General features: G+C 39.6%; 1 protein-coding gene across 1 annotated transcript in view; it reads left to right on the top strand.

Moving 5' to 3' along the window:
* The window catches only part of cyfip1 (cytoplasmic FMR1 interacting protein 1), a 188361-nt gene that overhangs the window by 78064 nt on the left and 91414 nt on the right, over positions 1-18883 (top strand). Inside the window, exons 15-22 of the mRNA XM_078222422.1 lie at positions 3779-3926; positions 7312-7465; positions 9932-10088; positions 14112-14208; positions 14377-14453; positions 14549-14657; positions 15653-15772; positions 17487-17686. Coding sequence (XP_078078548.1) covers positions 3779-3926; positions 7312-7465; positions 9932-10088; positions 14112-14208; positions 14377-14453; positions 14549-14657; positions 15653-15772; positions 17487-17686 — 1062 coding nt within the window. The remainder of the gene's footprint in view (positions 1-3778; positions 3927-7311; positions 7466-9931; positions 10089-14111; positions 14209-14376; positions 14454-14548; positions 14658-15652; positions 15773-17486; positions 17687-18883) is intronic.

Below are 18883 nucleotides of genomic sequence, written 5' to 3'. Positions count from 1 at the left end.
TCGCACAGACAGGGAGCCAAGCTGGGAATCGGACCTGGGTCCCTGGCGCTGAGAGGCAGCAGTGCTAACCACTGTGTCATTGTGCCGCCCCGAATACCATGTCGGTGTTTGCCGTGAACACCTCAATCAAGTTTGATTACAGTTGCAATCCAAAGCACTAATCCGAGGTTGAAATAATGCCATATATTTGGGGGCAGAATAGGAAGGCTTGCATTGCACAAACAATGTGGGAATGTTTAATGTGATCACACGTGAGTGGGTATAACCTTTCCCAATCTTTGAGTGTAATAATGTGGCCATTAGTCTTTCAAGATCATATTTGAGCTGATTTCTTGACCACACTTGAGATGATGAGGGAAAATGTCAATGCAGCTTGGAAATTTGCTGAAGATATGCAAGATCAGTCGTTTAAGAGCAGATGCAAAATTGAGTAAAAATAGAAAAGGACAGTAGAATATTGAAGAGACTTTCTCCACAGAGCCTAAAAATTATAACTAAAATTTAAAAGTGAATGACGTTATGAAAAGTATCAGGGGCTGCAATATGTAATTTATTGTTGAATTGGAAGGATATTTGTCCTTCGATCAATAATCTGTGAATTATCCATCATGGGTTTGGAAGCCAAGATGTGGTTAAAATAAATCTTCATTGCTCTGGAATAAAAATGGAGCCAAACATTTATTTTTGATATTTAAGAACAAGTTTAGAACAATATTTTGAACTTTGGGTAGCCTTTGTCAATGGTTAAGTGAGTTTATCCTGTGGGTAGCTAATCATTTAACCTGAAGTCAGAGTGAGTAATTGACTCTCACTAGCTCTGACGCTGAGTGCTGTTCAATGACTGGTGCAGGATGTTCACCGGTAAAGACTTTGAGTGGAGCCAAGATTGTGTCTTGACTAAGATGCCTCTTGCCTTTTACGGTCATATAGCCTGATGGTCTTTGTTGAGATTGGCATGCAGGCTACCTATTTGAACAAGGTATCAGGGAGTAGCTGACACCAGTGGACCCATACTCCAGCAAGACATCAGCACCTTTAAAATGGGAGAGGTGAAAATGGATAATGCAATTGTAAAAAGTAATATGTTTGGATATGATTCTTCCTTTTGAAGAAGGTCCCAAAGAAAAATCATATTGGACTCATAGAAACATAGAAGATAGGAGCAGGAGGAGGCGATTTGGCCCTTCGAGCCTGCTCCACCATTCATCACGATCATGGCTGATCGTCCAACTTTAATCCTGCTTTCTCCTCATAACCTTTGATCCCATTCGCCCCAAGTGCTATACTTTGCCGCCTCTTGAATACATTCAATGTTTTGACATCAACTACTTCCTGTGGTAATGAATTCCACAGGCTCACCACTCTTTTTGGGTGAAGAAATTTCTCCTCATCTCTGTCCTAAATGGTCTACTCTGAATCCTCAGACTGTGACCCCTGGTTCTGGACTCACCCACCATTGGGAATATCCTTCCTGCATCTACCCTGTCAAGTCCTGTTAGAATTTCGTAAGTTTCTGTGAGAACCCCCCTCATTCATCTGAACTTCAGCGAAAACAATCCTAACCTAGTCAATCTCTCCTCTCACATCAGCCCCGCCTTCCCTGGAATCAGCCTGGTTAAACCCTCGCTGCACTCCCTCGAGAGCAAGAACATGCTTCCTCTGAAAAGGAGACCAAAACTGCACACAATATTCTAGGTGTGGCCTCACCAAGGCCCTGTGTAATTGCAACAACACATCCCTGCTCCTGTACTCAAAACCTCTCGCAATGAAGGCCAACATACCATTTGCCGCCTTTACCGCCTGCTGCACCTGCATGCTTACCTTCAACGACTGGTGCTCAAGGACACCCAGGTCCCACTGCTCAAGGACACCCAGGTCCCACTGCTCAAATAACTCGAAGCATAAACTCTTTCTTTCTCCTCAGATGCTGCCAGACCAGCTGAGCTTCTCCAGCACCTTTCTGTTTTTATTTCAGATCTCTAGCATCTGCAGTATTTTGGCTTCATTTTAGAGAGGAGCAAGAATGTGCCTTTCCTAAATGTATATCTTAATGTTTTGAATTGAAATTGATCATTAAATGCATGAATGCAGCAGTAGAAAATTTCTTGTTGCCAACTTTTAATGAAACCCATATATAATTAAAAATAAAAGCAAATACCTATTTTTACTTCTGCAGTTTGGAAATATTTAGATGGATAAACGTTTACAGTTGTTATAAATTTCTAGATGGTGAATTTACAATTTTAGGTAACTATCAAACAATTAAAATATACAGAACTGCGCTTGCCTAAATATAAACTATTATTGAAAAGTAACTAGTTTAAAAACTGGACAATATTGCTTTTGTTTGTTATCCACAAAAGCACTTAATTAACTCGGGATCTATCCTTTGAGTTAAAAATATTGATCCACTGAAAGGAAGAGTGATTTCCCAATTAGTATTTGTGGTTGTGATGTTTGTATCTAAAGTTTATGTTTTTGTAAAAGAACATTTTAGTTAAAAAGAAATGCAAGATAAAAACCCTATCAGGAGGGTGTGTTAAAAAAACCTGCCAGTAGGGTGTGCTAAAAAGCAATGTCCTGGATGTATCTGTATTTTGGAGGGAAAAGAATTGAAGAGACTTCAGGTTTTTCATGGGAAGCTCAGTTTAGTTCAGTTTGTGTGTGTGTGTTTGTACATTGTTTGGAGTGACAACACTTCAATGGTAATTACAAACTTGTGTTCCTTTTGCTTGATGATTAATCCACTAGGGGTTGAAATATAATTGGTTTACTTTTTAAATGCTTTTTTAAGTGCTTCAGTTCTATTTGGCAATTTTAAACTGTCCATTATAAATAGGGGATATGGCGGCATAGGGGTAATGTCACTCAGCTAGTGTTCTCGAGGCCCGGGCTAATGTTGTGTGGACATGGGTTGAAATACCAACATGGCAGCAGGTGGAATTTAAATTCAATTAATAAATCTGGAATATAAAGCTAGTCTCGGAAATAGTTTCACTAATGAAGCTTTGTGGAAGGAAACCTGCTGTACTTACCTGGCCTGGCTCACATGTGACTCCAGACCCAGAGTAAAGTGGTTGACTCTTAACTGCCTTCTGAATTGGCAAGCTACTCAGTTTAAGGACCATTGGTGATGGGCCACAAACGTTGGTCTTGCGAGTGATGTTCACATTCCATGAAGAAATAAAAATGTGTTTCAGTGCATTCACTGTTGGTTAAACTTTTAACTCCTGCATGTATAGCAATTATTAAAGAAATTATCAAATTTATTAATTAAATAGCTGTAGAAGTTTGAATGCCTAGTTTGTCATGAGCAATGCTAGTTGTCGTACTTTGCATGGGATTTGGTGTATGTATAGTGTAACACGAGTGAAGGCTTTCAAACTGTGCATACTGAATGTAATACATTTTATAAATTTGTACTTGAGCACTATAATATGTCAGATGTAAAAGTTGGAGTTTTCTTTACGCGACATAATACCTGCACTAATTTTGGAAGAGCAGATCTCCTAATGTGCCAGTGCAAGTTTCTGTTCGGCCTATATCTACCAGTGTCCATTTCTCTTCGAGTTTGCCATCAGTTGTGTAACTTGAGCAGAAATATATGGGAAATTACCATCCAGGTCACTTATCGATCATTGTCGATGATTTGAAGGTATCATTTTCTTACTGTAACTTTTCATAATTTCCTGTTCCCCATTTGACAGTTACACGGGGCTGCCAAACAGAAATGTATTACTGGAATTGATGCTGATATATTTGTCCTCTGTTTGTCTAGCGTTCTTCAAGCTATTAGGAAGACTATTTGTGATTGGGAAGTTGGACAAGAGCCAGTAAATGATCCTGCGCTCCGAGGAGAGAAAGATCCAAGAGGCGGCTTTGACATCAAGGTTTCACCCCGGGCGGTTGGACCATCCAGTACCCAGGTGTTTCTTTAGTGTAGATTTCTTGTTAATGATTTTGAGTTCAAATAAGCTAATTTGAATCTAAGCCATAGATGGAAATTGAGCTCTGAATTGTGTGCTGAACAATTGTGATTTCCTCATGATTACATGAGGGAAAGTAGCTGGAACTTAAAATTTTGCTGCTTTTTATTCTTGGTGTAGTTCAGCTAATGGAAAGGATAAGAAGCAACAAATCTGCAGGGAAATTAGAGTGACAATCATTATACGATAGTTATAACAGGGGGCTTAAATTACCCAAATATAGACTGGGATAGAGGTATTGTAAAGGACAGAGAGGGACAGGCATTCCTAGATTGTGTTCAGGAAAATTTTCTACAGTATGTGTCTAGTCTGACAAGAAAGAAGGTATGTGATTCTTGAAATGAGGTAGATCAATGTGTATGGGGGAGCATTTAGGAAACAGTGATCAAAGAGGCAGATGTCATGCAGGTCACAGAGGAGGAAACCCTGTCATGAGAAGGGTTCAAAATTGACGAGGAAGTATTGGATAAGCTGTTGGAACTTAAAAATTGGACAAGGCAATGCGATTGGACGAGATGCACCCAAGGATTTTGGAGGAGTGAGTGGAAATTGCAGGGACATTGGCCACAATCTTACAGTCCTTCCTGGACTCAGGAGGTGCTAAGAGAACTGGACAAATATTACACCCTTGTTGAAAAAAGGTTGCAGTGATGAGCTCAGCAATTACAGAGCAGTCCGTTTAACTTCAGTGGTGGGGCAGATTCTCAAAGCAATTATTCGGTATAAAATTAATAATCACATGGAAAACTGTGGATTGATTAGGAAGTGCGAGCATGGATTTCTTCAGGGAATATCATGTTTAACTTGCTAGAGATTTTTAAAGATATAAGAGAGGGTTGATGAGGGTAATGCTGTTGATGTGGTGTACATGGACTTCAAAAGGGCATTTGATACAGTGTCTCACCGCGGATCTGAGAAGTTATACAGAATAAAAAGGACAGTGGGAACATGGATTAAAAAATGGCGGAGTAGTAGGAAACAACAAGTAATGGTTAATTGATATTTTTCAGGCTGGAAGAAGGTTTGCAGTGGAGTTCCCCTGGGTTCAGTATTTGGACCCTTTTCCTGTTATATATTAATGATTTAAACCTTGGTGTGCAGCAGACAATTTCAAAGTTTGCTGATAGTACGAAACTTTGAAGCGTTGTAAACTGAGAGGACAGTGTAGAACTTCAAAAGGACTTAGACAAGTTGGTAGAATGGGCAGATAAGTGACAGAAAAAGTTCAATCCGGAGCAGTGTGAGGTGACTCCTTTTGATAGGAAGAACATAGCGAGGCAAAATAAAACAAGGGGTATAACTCCAAAGAGTGTGCAGGCGCAGCGTGACCTAGTTGTATATGTGCATAAGTCATTAAAAGTGGCAGGACTCCTCTGGAGAACAGTTAATAAAGCATATAGTATCCTCGGTTTTATTAATAGTAGCATAGAGCAAGGAGATTGTGCTGAATGTGTATAAGACAGTAGTTAGACCTCAGCTGGAGTATTGTGTACAGCTATGGGCGCCACATTATAGGAAGGATGTGAACGCATTGGATAATGTGCCGAAAAGGTATACAAGAATGGTTCCAGGGATGAGAAACTTGGGCGATGAAGATAGATTGCAGAAGTTGGGATTGTTCTCCTTGGAGAGAAGAAAGCGAAGAGGAGATTTTATAGAGATGTTCAAAATCATGAGGCAGTTGGACAGAGTAGATAGGGAGAAACTGTTCACACTCCTAAGAAGATCGAGAACAAGAGGACACAGATTTGCAACAGAAGTAAAGATGATGTGAGAACAATTTTGCACAGCGAGTGGTTTGGTTTGGAATGCACTGCCAGGAAATGTGGTGGAGGCAAGTTCAATCGAGGATTCAAGAGGGCATTAGATGATTATTTGAATAGATACAGGGAAAAGGCAGGAGATTGGCACTAAGTCATAATGCTCATTCAGGGAGCTGGTGCAGACATGATTGGCTGAATGGCCTTTTGTACCGGTGTGTGATTCTGAATGTCCCTTACTGATGCTTGATTCTTAACTTCTTAATGTGGCTTTTTACCAATTACCTGTAAAGTTGCAATTATGAAAAGCTAAATGTCATTATTTGTGCTTTATGAATATTAATTTGAATCCAATTAATGCTCTGTTTTGCTTGAATTGCAAATCAAAAAATTAATCCTTAACTGAAAATGTTATTAACAAATGCTTAACCCAGGCAACGCTGTTTTGGCTGGAGAGGAGCAGTCACTTAAGTTTCAGCTCTGAAGAACTTGATTTACAATTATTTTTAAGACCCTGTAAACAGCCAGTATAATTTGAATAGTTATTGCTACTGACGCCCCACCCCCCGTGTCTTGGTTTTGTAGCTGTAAGATTACAGAATATCATGGTACATATGCTTTATGCAATTTTGTTAATGTACCTTATACGTGGCATGTTTTGATAAGGGTGTACAGACAATCTAGACAATTGAATCAACTCTCACTTGCATTTCCTATGAATTTTAAAGGAATTTTGCTTCTCTGCAGCTCCCCTCTTGAAAATGTGAAGATGGTCTCTATCCATCCTTTCCTCTTCAGCATGCTTTTATAATTATTTTAATAGCTCCTAGCCAGTTTCTGCCTCTTTATGGGAAAAATGCCAAATCAAACAATCACCATGAGCGCTGTTTAATTAATTATCCTATTCAGACCGTGACAGTGCTGTATTTTAAAAGTTGCTGTCCTATAAGTGTAACTTGCATTGCTTGCTCTAGTAACACTGTGGAACATGGTAGTCCTAACATATTAACCAAAAATTCTTTTCTATTGCTACTTAACCAAGCTCTCACTCTCTGCTTTTCTTCCTAACTCTTAATGTCCGCTCTTGCCAACCGGTTTTAGTTGTACATGGTGCGTACCATGGCAGAGTCATTGATATCTGGAGAGCTAGCGAAGCAGCTAAAATCTCTGGGACTGGACAAAACACTCATTGCGATGAACACTTTTCTGAGGCGGTCCTACATCTATCCAACCATTTTAAACTTTGGTGGTAAGAAGAAAGCCTATTTTTATTTTGTTGCTGAAAGAAAGTCAGATTGTTCCACCGTGTAAAGGTTGAATATCCTGTAGTAAGCCCCTTCTCTATAACTGCAATATGGAAGCATGATACCTTTGTTAATTTAAAACATCAATTTGTTTCAGTTCTGGTTCTATCTGAGAATGTATTGCTGCGGCAAAAATAAATCTGATTTTGTAGGCAGTGTCCCCCAATGGTGGAACAGTTCGGCTTTCTCCCCTTAAATGTATAATGACTAATTTGCCCTTTACTTTTTCTTTGTTTTGTTTTACGTTTCCTGTTGGTGTAGCTCTACATGGTTAGAACTATGCTAGAGTCCCTCATTGCTGACAAAAGTGGCGCAAAGAAAACCTTGAGAAGTAGTCTTGAGGGCCCCACCATTTTGGCGATAGAAGAATTTCACCGGCACTCATTCTTCTACACTCACTTGCTCAATTTCAGTGGTAAGATATTTCTTCCACAGGAGACAGGGGAATGGGGCAGCTTGTATTTTGACCATATGCCATGAGAGATGTTAATAGGATTGTGAAGGAAAGCAGAGATGTTGAAGCAAATATTTTAATTGCAGGATCACTGAATGAATATTCAATTATGTTTTTAGTCTTAATGAATAAAGTTCCATTTTTAGGCTCTCAATATGCCAACATAAGAAATGGGAGCTGGAGTAGGCATTGTGGCTCCTTGAGACTGCTCTAACATTCAGTAGGGTTATGAGTGATCTTCAACCTCAACTCCACTTTCCTACCTTATCCCTCCTTCCCCTTAATTCCCTCAGAACATATGGATTAAATCAGCTTAATATCTGAAATTCTTGACAAAGCTAACTTTGCAGTTTGAGTTGCAATAGCCAGCAACACTGAAATGCCTTTACTTATTTTTGGTAAAATATTGGAGCCAACAAGACTTGTTCTTGTTTAATGCGTTGACTATATGGGAACTCATATTTCCACATCACAACTTCTCCCCCTCCCCCACACCACCACCACCATTATTTGGTTCTTTTGCTTGAATATTTTGTTTTTTGCATTTCCAAATAACTGAGCTATTTCAAATGGAGTTACTGCATTGAAACTAAATTCCTCATTTGCAGAAAGGTGAGGAAAGTGTAATTATGGATTCAATTGGTAGGTCGATTGATTATAAAATCTATTCACCGGCAGACCTGACGCAAGACATATTTATCGAAATGTGTAGTATCATCCTTATTTAGTTATGGTAGAAATTAATCATTTTAGAAAAATTGAATTATTAAAACAACGGAAGCTGTACAATGAGTTTAGGACATTGCTATCTGATAAGTGCAAAAGGCAAGATGCATTTTCCACGTATTTAGTTTTCTGGTTATCAACATTGTGAATGTGAGGACTGCCCTAATTATTTTGGTCCTTTGTTCATTAGTAGCAAAACACACACTTGTTCTGTGCTGCATCGCTGATGGAAACGTGGCACTTTCAAACATTCAAGATCCTCTGGGGAAAAAATTGTATCTTTAAATCTGTATCTCACCAGTTGAATATTGCAGGCAGTGGTGTAAACTGCTTCACTTGGGCTCGTTGTGCTTAAAGTTCTATCTTGTGTCGATAGACAAAATCATGAATAAATTCACAGTAGGGACCATCTCAACCTTGTTCGGTGTGGCAAATACATAGAGGAATTGCATCAATGCATAAAAGGCAAATTTCAAAGTCAGGATAAACACAGTGTGATATATTCTTACCCCATATCAGCTCTCTGAATTTTTGCATCCTTGCCTCTCATTTCAAGTAAAATTCAGATGAAACTGCAGTGGCACAGTGGTTAGCACTGCTGCCTCAGCACCAGGGACCCAGGTTCAATTCCAGCCTCGGGTTACTGTCTGTGTGGAGTTTGCACTTTCTCCCTTTGTCTGTGTGGGTTTTCTCTGGGTGCTTTAGTTTCCTCCTCCCACAGTCCAAAGATGTGCGGGTTAGGTTGATTGGGCATGCTAAATTGACCCTAGTGTCAGGGAGATTAGCAGGGTCAATGTGTGGGGTTACGGGAATAGGGCCAGGGTGGGATTGTGGTCGGTACAGACTCGATGGGCCAAATGGCCGCCTCCTGTACCGTAGGGATTCTCTGATTCTATCTCAATAAATTTATTTTCTGTAGTTTTTAAAATGCACTTGATTCTCATTTCAAGAGCTCTCTTACACAAGGTGGAGAAGCGAGGTGGACTGCAGTTGAGTTGCAACTTGGTCAATACTTGTGTCTGGTTTGTCTTGGATTGGTGTGTGCAGCATCCAGTGCATGTGTTAGTCCAATCAGAGAAAGTGCTAGTGCTTTCCCTTTGATATAAATTAGTAGTAAAATGGAGTAACATCCTTAGAAAATTCTGTGCCTGCAGTCACCTTCCCTACAACCATGACTTTAGAAAGCTATAAATATAGGACTGGGAAATATAAATAGATATGTTCCTTTTTATGTATACTTACTCTGGAATTGGCCAAAAGTGTTTTATTATAGGTATGAACATAGTTTACAAGGGGCATTTGATGAAAAATATTTTGCATGTAACAACTTATGCTTATGATAAATTTTTTGAAGCTTTCTTTTTTACCCCAAGTTAAATAATTTGTACTATAATGCTTCACTTGGTATAATTATAGGCATATGGCTTACAAAATACAATATATAAAATAAAATTCTTAGTTTGTTGCCTCTTTTAAGGATTGTTTAAACCAACAATACCAGCTTATTGTCTTTTAATGTTAAAATATTTAGCAAACCAAGACAGTGAAATATGATAAAAACTATCTTGCAAACATCATAGCTTTAAAGAGCACACAACAAATGTGTTACGACTATTACGAATCATTGTAAATGTATAATTGCCTACTTGTGCATGTTTGTATCTATTTAGTGATTTGTTGCCTTTGAATTTTTTTCTTAAGAAACTCTTCAGCATTGCTGTGATCTGTCCCAGCTTTGGTTCAGAGAATTCTTCCTTGAATTGACAATGGGAAGAAGAATTCAGTTTCCGATTGAGATGTCCATGCCCTGGATTTTGACTGACCATATTTTGGAGACCAAAGAAGCCTCCATGATGGAGTAAGACTTTTACTTAATTTAATTATCACTGTACTGCACGATGAAAGCATTTTGTTCCAGTAAAATTCAGTAGCTAAATGTGGTTTATGTTTCTCACACACCCCACCGCTAGCAGCCCAGCATTTAATCTGATATTTGTGGCACTACAATAATTTTTAACCATTTTACGAAGAGAGGCAAGAGAGTTAGAACAGGATAAGGTGCTCCAAGAAGAGAAGGCCTCATAGGTGTAAGGGGAATGACCAAGGTGGGACTTGGTAACGATCTTCATTTGGTGAATTCAGTATGTTTAATGCTCCGAAATTCATGCCCATCTTTGCCAGAACTCGTGGAAACATTGAAACTAGAAGCAGGAGGAGGCCTTTTGAGCCTGCTCCACCAATCATTTTGATCATGTCTGATCAACAAATTCAATATCCTGATCTCTTTCTCTCTCTATATAATCTTAACTGACTTAGTCTCTCATATGACAGACCTGCCATCCCAGGAATCAACCTGGTAAATCTTTGCTGCACTCCCTCTGTAGCAAGGAAATGCTTCCTCAGATCAGGACACCAAAACTGCACACAGTACTCCAGGTGTGGCCTCACCAATGCCCTATACAATTGCAGCAAATCATCCCTATCTTCAAATCCTTTTGCAATGAAGGCCAACATATCATTTGCCTTCTTTACTGCCTGCTGTACCTGCGTGCGTGCTTTCAGCAACTGATGCACGAGGACACCAAGGTCTGGTCGAGTATCCAGCTCTCTCAATTTACATCCAGTCAAGTAATAATCTGTCTTCCTATTATTGCTACCAAAATGGATGACCTCACTCTTATCCACATTATACAGCATCTGCCATACATATGCCCACACACTCAGCTTGTCCAAATCACGCTGAGGCATCTCTGCATCCTCCTCACAGCTCAACCTCCCATCCTACTTTGTATCATCTTCAAATTTGGAGATAATACATTTAGTTCTCTCTTCCAAATCATTAATATATAATGCAAACAGTTGGGGTCCTAGCACAGATCCCTGCAGAACCCCACTAGTTACTGTCTGCCAATCAGAAAAAGACCCATTTATGCCAACTCTTTGCTTCCTATCTCCTAACCAGCTTTCTATCCATCTCAAGACATTACCTGCAATCTCATGTACTTGTAGCCTGTTATATGAGACCTTGTCGAAAGCCTTCTGAAAGTCTAAATAAACCACATCCACTGGTTCTCAGTCAACTCTACTACTTACATCCTCAAAGAATTCCAATAGATTCATCAAGCATGATTTCCCTTTTGTAAATCCATGCTGACTTTGTCTGATTATATCACTGCCTTCCAAATATGGAGTTATGAAATCCTTGATAACTTTCCCAGTACCGACGTTATGCTCACTGGTCTATAGTTCCCTTTTTTCTCTCTTTCTCCCTTTTTGAATAGCGGACTTGCATTAGCTACCCTCCAATCTGCAGGAATTATTCCAGAGTCCAAAGGATTTTGGAAAACGACCACCAATGAATCTACTATTTCCAGGGCCACTTTCTGAAGTATTCCAGGATGAAGATTATCAGCCCCTGCTGACTTATTCACCTTCAATCAGATTCAATTTCCCCAAAACCATTTCTCTACTAATACTGGTTTCCTTCAACTCTTCACTAAAACGTGTTTCTCTTAGAACTTCTGGTACATTATTCATGTCTTCTTTTGTGAAGACTGAAGCAAAATACAAATTTAATTCTTAAGCTATTTCTTTACTTCCCATTATGAATTCTCCCATTTCTGACTGTAAGAGGCCTACATTCGTTTTTGTCAACCTTTTTCTCTTTAAATATCTATAGAAACTTTTACTCCTTGTTTGAAACCCTCCAATAAGATTTCCACTCGTCACAGTATTGAAACAGCTCTTATGAAACTCACAAATGACCTCCAATGTGACACAGTCTCAGAGAACTTTCCCTCCTCATTCATCTTGACCTGTTTGCAGTTTTTGACAACGGTTGGCCACATGATCCTCCACCGTCACCCAATTGAGCTGGGCCGCACTTAGCACTTTCCATTCTTATCTATCTCATACTAACCTGTGTATCACTGGCAATGGCTTCTCCTCCTCCTCCTCCTGTATCCTTTCCTCTGAGGATCTATCCTTGGCTCCTTCCTATTTTTTATCTCAGTCCCTCAGCAACATTATGTGGAAGCACAGTGCTGGTTTTCACATGAACGCTGATGACACCCTGGTCTACTTCACTGTCACGTCTATTGACTCCTCCCTTATTGCCAAACTATCATACTATTTATCTGACATCCTGTATTGGATGAGCTGAAATTTTCTACAGTTCAATATTAGGAAGACTGATGCTATTGTTGCCAATCCCTGTGTTCTGTGACAACTCCAGGAAGTTCCCTGTGTCCTGGTAGACCTGGTTCTTGGGAATGAGGCGGACCAAGTGTCGAGTCAGTACGTTTGGGGGGGCAATGATGATTGTATCATCAGTTTCAGGCTGACAATAGAAAAAGGGCAAAGAACAATCCAGAGTAAGAATTAACTAGGAGAAAACCAGTTTCAATGGGGTTAGAGCGTTTCTAGGCTGAATGAATTGTCGTCAAAGGTTGGCAGGAAGAACAACTGAACAATGAGCTACCTTCAAAAAAGATATTGTTCCGACACAGCCACCCACATAGTTTCAACACCAGCATTGGACACTCCTGAACTGTTTCTGCACTGGCCAAGACCTTTGTACAGCAAATTGGCACAAGTGGACCTTGCAGGGAACCCAGACTGCAGCTGTGGTGCACTCCAATCAATGACGTCCATCACTGAAGACTGCTCCCTGACAAAATTCAGCGGAGGGCTCAGAGGGCTCAATTTAGCCACTGGAAGCTATTGCCTGACTCGGTGATTACTGCACACACTAAAGAAAAGTCCAGGCATATTCCCTCGAAAGGGAAAGGTAGGACAAACTAAACCAGATCTCCATGGGTGACACAGGAAATAGAAATTAAAATGAAGAAGGAAAAGTGACAGATGTCAGGTAGAAAATACAATTGAGAACCAAGCTGAAAACATAAGGTTTAGAGGGGAGATGCAAAAGTAAAGAAGAGAATCAAAGATGGTGCATGAAAAGAGACTGGCAGCCGACATAAAAGGGAAATCCAAAGTCTTCTATAGGAAAGTACGTAGTAAAAGGGTGGTTTAAAAAAAGAGACACGATAAGGACCAAAAAGCGAATTTACACATGGTGGCACAGGGCATAGCTGAGGTATTACATGAATGCTTTGCATCTGTCTTTTCCAGAGAAGGTGCTACCCAGTCTATGGTGAAAAAGGAGGTAATTCGGACAGTAGAAGAGTTTAAAATTAATAAGGAGGTGATATTAGTTGTCTGTACTTAAAGTTGATAAGGCACCAGGACCAGATCAGATGCATCCAAGGATACTGAAGGAAGCGAGAGCGGAAATTGCGGAAGCCATAATTTTTTAGTCGTCTTTGGGCTCAGGTGGTGTAAGAGGACTGGAGAATTGAAAGCATTAGACCCTTGTTCAAAAAACATTTAAAGATAAGATCAGTAACTACAGGCTGGTCAGTTTAACTTTGGGATACCTCATTAACTCACAATGTTCTTATCTTGTACATCTAGTTTGGTACATCCGCAATTACTGATGAGTTTGCAACATCATGCAATGACCTATTCAGTAAATATGCAATTGGAGGAATTTACAAAACAATCATGGAATGCATGATGAGCACAACGATATCCACAGTTTATTCCAAAACATGAACTTTGCTTATCTATGCTGGTGTTTTGCAGTGCCAAGTGGTCTAAATATTTTGGCTTGACCCTGGGGCCAGGCAATCCGTTTTATTCCAGGGACAATTCAGATAATTCATCAACTTATCCTGTCCTGACCCAAAGGTCACATTCCAAGCCTGGATGATCCCATGATGCATCCTGATATGCCACTTCAGCCAGGCTGCTAATCCTAAATTATAAAGAAATATCTATTGAGCAGGCCTCTTTAACCATAACAATTTCTTCTTTGTAGATATGTATTATACTCCTTGGACCTATACAATGACAGTGCCCATTATGCACTTACTAAATTCAAGAAACAGTTCCTTTATGATGAGATTGAAGCAGAGGTAATTATTAATTAATTTATTCCTTCACAATTATAAATATTTTTTTCAGTTTGAATTAATGCCATTTGATTCAGTATTGATGTTGAGGTTTTTTACTTTAGTGTTGAATTTCATTAGACAAATTTCATGGCAGGTGATAATTGTGGAACATTTGTGCTTTATTTTTAGGTTAACCTTTGTTTTGACCAATTTGTCTACAAGTTGGCTGACCAAATATTTGCTTACTACAAGATTTTGGCAGGAAGGTATTGTTGAAGATCATTATTCAGATCTTTTACAACATTAGTAAAGGTTATTGCATTGAATACCTTTTATAAAATCATCTGTCCAATTTTTATAGCCTCCTTTTAGACAAACGGCTACGAGCAGAGTGCAAGAACCAAGGAGCTAATATACCAACACCTCCATCGAATCGATACGAGACTTTATTGAAACAAAGACACGTACAGGTGAGAGTTCCTTTTTCCATTATTGAGATGAAAGCCCAAGCTTCAGATTGCATACAGCATTAAAGTTAAAAAAGTGTGCTGCTGTCTGAAAGCAAAAATAAGTGCAGAAAAGAGAAAAAAACAAACTTGCAAAGGAAAGCAAACAAAATGGAATGTATCAAATTGATTAAATTGTCCTTCTCATTTAATATTAGCTACAAAAGTTGCATCAAATTTAATCATGCCAAAACCAAATTGTGAGGGAGCTAGTCAATACTCAGGAGGACTGAATAAACTTACAGGAGGGCAAAAATAAACTTGAAGAATGGGCTTTAACTGACAAATGAAGTTCAGCGGAGGCAAATATAAAAATGCATCTTGCTGGGAAGAATGGAGAGGTCAATTGTTACTTCGAAGGTGAAGTAGAGGAACAAAGCGATTGAAGAGTACAGGTACACAAATCACTAAAGATCATTCCATAGGTTAGCCAAGCCATAGAAAAGCAAACCAAGAGCTAGGCTTTATTTCTGGAGGGATAGAAAAAAAGTAGGGAAGTTATGCTCAACTTATATTGAGCCTCAGTCAGCCACGCAGAGTACTCTATGGTCGCCAAATAATGGAGAAGATATAGAAGCACTTGGAGAAGGTGCAGAGAAAATTTACAGAATTGATTCCAGAAATGTGAGGGTATACATATCAGAAAAGGAATTGACCGACTTGGCGTCTTTTCTATTGAAAAAAGAAGGCAGAATGAGGAATTCAGAAGAAATCTCTTGGCTCAAAGAATTGTAAGAATGTGAGACTCTCTGCCACAAGGAGTTGTGGAAGCAAACAGTATAGATGTATTTAAGAGGAAACTAGACAAGCAGTGCGAGAAGAGAATAGAGGGTTATGATAGATTATATGAGAAAAAATAGGAGGCTCTCCAGTGGAGCATGAATACCACCATGGACTGGTTGGGCTAAATGGTCTGTGTCATTTATCCTATGTAATATTTTAAATTTATTGTGTTGCAGCTTCTTGGTAGGTCAATAGACCTCAATCGGCTGATCACTCAAAGAATTTCAGCAGCAATGTACAAATCATTAGAGTTGGCAATTACACGATTTGAGAGTGAAGACCTGACCTCCATTGTGGTATGTATGCTATATCTTAATTAACTGGAGCTCTGTTTAAGTACTGAGTCATTTTGTCTGGGTACATTTATCTGCCAATTTTATTTTCCTAGTCTTTATTGCTCCTGTTGCCTAATATAAAAATTCTATAGCTTTACTGATAATTTCATGCTATTAAACAATAACTTTTAGATCACTCATGCCACGTGTATACCAAGTGATGATACTGTGCTATTGAGATATTTTATGTTTAAATAGTTACATGCGCCACAATTTTGTGCCTGCATTTGTTGTGACTGCAAACGGCGATGAGGGCACAAAATCTCGCGAGAGTCGGAAAATGAAAATCTCACCGGTGTTACCTTGTTTTCCAGTTGTTTTCTGTTTTCCCCTGCCCCTCGCTTGTGACATAATAAGATTCCTGCCCAGAACAGTCAGGAATCTCATTCCAATAAATTATAATACAATTAATGGGCTTCCCCGCACCGTTCCCCCAACAATAGAAATTCCCGTCAGGCACGGTTTACAACTGTCTTTGAAGAATTAGGAAGCAGTGGGCTGTAAAATCAAAGGGACCTGTGGGTGCATATTTGCAAATCTTTGAAGGCCACAAGGTAAGTTTATAAGATGATTGAGGATGCTGGGAAGTTTGCAGATAAACAAAACTCACCTAATCAAGCAGGTGCGCTCCGAAAGCTCGTGATTCCAAATAAACCTGGTGGACTTGAACCTGGCGTTGTGAGACTTCTTACTGTGCCCGTCCAAGTCCAATGCCGGCATCTCCACATCAGTACAAAACTTGGCAGTGCAGTAAATAGTGAGCAAGGTAATAGTAGACTTGATGAGATTATTGACAAGCTGATGAACAGGGAAGACTCCAATCAGATGCAATTGAATGCTGTAAATGTGAGTGATTATCTATGGGAGGAAGAATATGGAGAGGTTATATAATCTAAATGATACTGTTCTGAGGAGTGAAGAGTCTGGTGGTGAATATGAACAAGTCTGAAAGGGGCAGCTTATGTTGATAAGGCAGTTGTGAAAGCGTGTAGGATGCTTGGCTTATTAAATGGATGCAAGGAATACAAATGCATGGAAATCGTGTAAACACCTAAAATCCCTGGTAAGGCTTCAATTAGAGTATTGTCTGCAATTCTGGGCAGCACCTAGGGAAGGGTGTCAAGGTGTTGGAGATGATACAGTGGAGGTTGAGCAGATTGAGGTGTTTTAGTTACGTGGAGACATTGGTGATGATGGCATCCTAAAATTTGTGGAAGTATTCAAAATTATGAAACGTTTTGACTGAGCAAGCTGGGAGAAACTGCTTCTGCTGGCAAAGTGGTTGGTAATCACAGGTATCATAAACATCAAATAATGGGCAGAAGAGCTAGAAAGGAAATGAAGTGAAACCTTTTTACGCACACTGGTTGAGATTTGAAGCAGACTGTCCAAAAGGATGGTAGAAGCAGATTCCATTGGAACTTTCAGAAGGTAATTGGATTTGTACTTGAAGAGGACTTAGTTTACAGAAGAGTCAGGAAAAGGCGGGGACTAAATTAGATAGTACTTTCCAAGAGTTAGCACAGGCACAAAGAGCCAAATAGTTGCCTGTGCTGTAAGATTCTATAACTCAGCACAACACAATCGACCATTGGGAAAGCTGACTGTCCAAGATATTAATTGCATATTTGTGGTATTGAGGATTAACTTTTTCTGTTGTGATTTGGTTATTTAGGAACTTGAAGGTCTAGTGGAAGTCAACCGTATGAATCACAAGCTGCTCAGTAAATACTTAACCCTGGACAGTTTTGATGCCATGTTCAGGGAAGCCAATCACAATGTATCGGCACCATATGGAAGAATAACTCTCCACGTATTCTGGGAGCTGAATTATGACTTCCTTCCAAACTACTGCTACAATGGTTCCACACAAAGGTTTGATTTTTTAAATAGCATTTATGTTTAAGCGTAATCTGTCTGATAACTGGTTCTTGGTAACTTGCAAGTTTTGTAATCAACTCATTCTCAGTCATCTGCTGGTTAAAACTTTATTTATTTCAGTAATGGTCAAGATATGATGCCTATTGTTTTTGCTTAACTTGCACAAACTGTGAGTTAATGAGGAGGTGCTTGAAGCACAGTGATTAATTGTATTTCACCAGAATCGGCCCTGTCGTCTCATTGTACAAGCAATTCATAAATCTTTATCTTTGTGATTACCTTCTAAGAACCCAGCAGTATATAATAATGATAATGACATTTTACGCTCATATAGTGCCTTTATTGTTTACCCCAAGATACTTCAAAGTAATTTAATCAGATGAAAATTGACGCCGTGCAAAAGAATAGGAAATTTGAATGGTTTCTAAAAGCTTGATCAAAGAGGCTGATTTTAATGAGGGTCTTAGAAGAGCAGTGGAGACGCTTAGGAAGGGAATTTCAGAGCTTCCAAATTAGACAGCTGATGACATGGCTGCTAATAGTGGGACAGAGTGATTGGAGGATGCCTGGAGGTCCCAGTTTGGAGGAATGAGGTGGTCTTGGATGGTTGTCAGGCTGAAGGAAGTGATAGAAGTGGGGAGTGATGAGGCAGAGAATGGATTGAACAATGGTTGTTAATTTTGGAACAGGAGTTGGTGGGCAGAGTTCAGTGAGCACAGCAGTGATTGATAACCGGGATGAGATGCTGGTTGGGACATGGGGAGCAGTAAAATGTAATTTGATTTGTGTTTGTGCCGGATCTACACCAGAATGAAGCAGAACAAATCTTACTGCCCTACTCTTGCTCATTTCTTCGAATTTCCTGTGGGTTATGTTCACCTACTGTAAAAGGTGAAATGATCCCCTCTCTGCTTCTCGCTCGCACTCTTCACTGAAGTGGGAGGGAGTGAGGGGTCACAGGAGAAGGAAGTGGCAAGGAGGAAGGGAAGGAAGAGGGGTGGGAGGGAGAAGGATGTGGCAAACTGGAGGGAACAAAGGACTAAACAGAAGTAAGAAACCCCCTGTCTTCAAATGCAGTTTGGAGTTATGTTGTTTGTGTGATTTGGGACAAGAGCGTTTGTACATTCTTTCCTCAAACAGAAACATGAACAGTTGTCAGTCACAGTAGATTTTCCAAGCTACTTCTAATGT

Source organism: Mustelus asterias, chromosome 10 (genome assembly GCF_964213995.1).
Source record: "Mustelus asterias chromosome 10, sMusAst1.hap1.1, whole genome shotgun sequence".
NCBI classification, from domain to species: Eukaryota; Metazoa; Chordata; class Chondrichthyes; order Carcharhiniformes; family Triakidae; genus Mustelus; species Mustelus asterias.
Note: the sequence above shows the minus strand (reverse complement) of the source record. Positions and strands in the feature narration are given on the sequence as shown.